This window comes from Aphanomyces astaci (assembly GCF_000520075.1).
Source record: "Aphanomyces astaci strain APO3 unplaced genomic scaffold supercont1.35, whole genome shotgun sequence".
Lineage (NCBI taxonomy): Eukaryota > Oomycota > Saprolegniomycetes > Saprolegniales > Verrucalvaceae > Aphanomyces > Aphanomyces astaci.
Window position 1 is genome coordinate 154,234 of NW_009798298.1, and position 3,159 is coordinate 157,392.

The 3,159-nt window shown below is 46.8% G+C and overlaps 3 protein-coding genes across 3 annotated transcripts in view; 1 reads left to right on the top strand and 2 right to left on the bottom strand.

The window, feature by feature from the left end:
* Positions 1–401: 401 nt before the first annotated feature.
* H257_11624 (hypothetical protein) lies at positions 402–1,103 on the top strand (the record flags this gene model as incomplete). Its single annotated transcript, XM_009838625.1, has 1 exon — positions 402–1,103. One exon carries the CDS (start codon positions 402–404, stop codon positions 1,101–1,103), a length of 702 nt encoding a protein of 233 aa, XP_009836927.1.
* Positions 1,104–1,655: 552 nt separating this feature from the next.
* On the bottom strand, positions 1,656–2,846 carry H257_11625 (hypothetical protein; the record flags this gene model as incomplete). The annotated part of the gene is made up of 1 exon (XM_009838626.1): positions 1,656–2,846. The coding sequence occupies one exon, from the start codon at positions 2,844–2,846 to the stop codon at positions 1,656–1,658; it is 1,191 nt and encodes a 396-aa protein (XP_009836928.1).
* Positions 2,847–3,157: 311 nt separating this feature from the next.
* The window catches only part of H257_11626 (hypothetical protein), a gene marked incomplete at its 5' end in the record, with an annotated part of 1,385 nt that continues 1,383 nt past the window's right edge, over positions 3,158–3,159 (bottom strand). The window contains one exon of the mRNA XM_009838627.1: positions 3,158–3,159. This exon is cut by the window's right edge and continues 1,383 nt beyond it.

The window sequence follows — 3,159 nt, forward strand, 5'->3', positions numbered from 1 at the left end:
CTGCGACAGCAGAAACAGCGGCAGCAGGGAGAAGCGCACACAGTGATGGGGACAACTGGGTTCAAATTGCCAAATGAAAAGTGATTTTGAATTGACCAATCATATTGACAATACGGATAACTAACCGGTCGTCGGAATGCCGTCGGAATTTTTATGGTGCTAAGGGTATGTTCAGTGCATTTCGCGAGATTTGCGCATATTTGGAACTCGTACATATCTTGATTTGCAAAAGAAGGATATTTGAAAATAATGACATTGAACACAATTCAACAAAAGAAAAGTTAACACCTTCAGGATGAATATACCGCAACAAGTAGTAATGTAACGAAGGACTTTTGTAATATTCATTATGAAAGGAAAGTGCATGACTGGCCTTAGAAAGCACGCGTCGATTCCACTTCATGGCAACACCAACGAAGGCAGGCAAGTCCGCCAAGTGGACGGATGAACTCGACGCTGAGTTTGTGGTCTTGTATGCCGAAGCAGCAGCAAAGAGCGAATACGTTGCAAGTGGTGGAAAGCAGCTCAAATCCAAGGGATGGTCCGATATCCTCGTGCGCCTTGGTGGGCGTGGCAACATCACAAACGCGAGCCAACTGCAGTCAAGATGGAAAAGGCTGAAGGAAGATTACGTCGATTACAAATGGCTCATGCTGAAGTTTTCGGGGGACGGCTTGGTTGGCGTGTCTGAAGATACGTGGGCTGAGCTGGACAAGCACCCAAGAAGTATGCCGTTGTCGCGCTTCCGGGAACGGCCATTTCTCCACTATGATGCTATCGCAGAGATAGTAGGTGATGCGATGGCAACTGGGGAGTACATTCGTGGAATGCCCACGGCTGGAGCTGAGGTGGCTGCTTCGGGGGTCTTGGACATGTCGGAACCGGATGTGTTATCGTTGTCCGCTGCCCAGAAGCGCAGGAAGCTAATCAATGACAGCATGAAGCAAAAGCGCATAAAAAGAGATGAAGAGTCGGCTGCGTCATTGGCGATCAAGCAAAAGAATAGTGACACGCTGGCATCGATGTGCACCACGATGCAGATGATGACAAAGATTTTGGCTGCTAAAAACAACCTCCAGCACTTACTTGATAACGATGAATAGATTATATTCTTCGAATTGTTTGTATTGTGATCCAAATATTACCTAGTGTGGTCGTGTGGGTACGAACGGGTACGTGGGGGGCGTGTGGGAAAGCAGCATTAAATATCACATTTAATCTTGGTAAAAACACATCACCTTCGCGAATGGCAGTGGACTGATAAATACCATGTCAAATTTCCGTCCAAATTTCAAAAAAAATTAGAAATCTAATTGGCTTTGGGGCAATACGTTAGTTGGTATTAATAAACTAATATCCGCTAGCTGGGATCGAACTCGGGGACAATTGCAATGACTGATACCCTTGTTTTCAATACACTTTCAGTCTGAGGATACCTCCGCGATTTAATCGTGGTGCAATGGATAAGCTGGTGAAATGCTGGATGACTGTTGCAAGTAGCACTTTCAGTGTGAGGGGTGAAGGATTAGCATGGGGCCCGAAAGGGCAGTGCTCTTTTTTAGAACATTGAATTTGTTTATATGAATTCATTTTATTACATATATTCAAGATGTGTAGTATAAAATGTACATCGATGAAAACATGTACAATTGTTATTAGAATTCTAGCTCATCTAGGTACTCTACGTAAGCTTCCCACATTGTGTTCGCAATTGCCTCCCTCCACCTTTCTTGTGGGTGGTTCATTGTTTGGAGTGCGTCTTGATGCAAATCAAAGTCGTCATCTTGGTTCGACCGCATCACAAGGTCCGAAATGTCATCCATGTGCGATGGATTGCAGGCAATACATAAATTGTGTAATGCAGCGCAAACATGAATCACATCAATCGAGTATTCAAGCTGCAACCGCAAGTTGCTTGAGAGTACTTTCCACTTGATCTTCAGCATGCCAAACGCACGTTCCACGACAATGCGGGCCTTGGAGTGCCTGTAGTTGAAACATTCCTTGGCAGTCTTGGGTCGGCCGTCCGTATTCGCTGCCCACTCGCGGAGATGATAACGTTGGTTTCTGTACGGCGTCAGCAGCACCTTGGACAAACGGTAGCCAGCATCACCAAGGTAAAAGTAACCGCTTGGGACGCTTCTTTCAAACTCCGTCTGGCTGTATATAAAGCTGTCGGATGAGCAGCCTTCACCACCCGCAAAGACAGCCACAAATCTTCCCAACTCGTCGACGACACCCAATACGTTCGTCGATGTGTGGCCCTTGCGATTTCGTAATCGATCTTGCATCTCCGCAGACACCACGATGGGGATGTGGGTACCATCCAAAGCACCAAGACACTTGTTGAAGGTTGGATGCTCTTGACGAAATGCTTCACAGCTGGAGCGCACGCGGTCGGGTTCATGCGGATCCGAACCATAGAATCCACCGTCAACCAAGCCTTTGGTGATTGCGCGTACACCAAGCTGTCGATAGTAGGCCAGCGTAACGTGGTTGTGGTCTTGGAACAACTGCTCTTGACTCCGCACCGACACGCCGCTTGCGAGCCATTGTAGTGTAACCAGCAGGACAATCCGTGCATCCAAAGTCGCCGGCAGGTGGGGCTTCGAAAGCTGAACAATCAACCCGACGGCATCTTTTGACACCCGGAACTGCTCGAGGTACAGCACGTCGCCCCCGTGCGGGAGCTCTTCTTGAATGTCGAGGAAATCCATGTACCCGTGTACTGGCCGAATGAACTTTTGTTGCGGCTGTTGGGCAAACTCTGTATCGTCAACTTCCATCGTGCATGCCGCGATAGCTGTTGACATAGCTTGTAACATGATTCCGTCTTCGTCGTCCATTCTTTTTGTGACACCATTCACTGTATAAATAGGTTCCTCCTACGACGATGATTTTCCTCCACATGAAATATCGGCCAAGAATATCCAGCTCCAGACATGGATATTTTTGGCGGATATTTGGCTTGGGAATATCTGGGATATTGAAATATGGTGTGTTCAGTGGAACTTCGAAATATCCGGATATATCCACTAAAATATCTGCACGTGGCCGAAATGTGCGCATATTTGCTGTCATTGAACAGGCCCTAAATGTAATACTACAGACTGTACAAGTAACCGACAAATTTTACTTATTGCCAACACTGTCCCACAA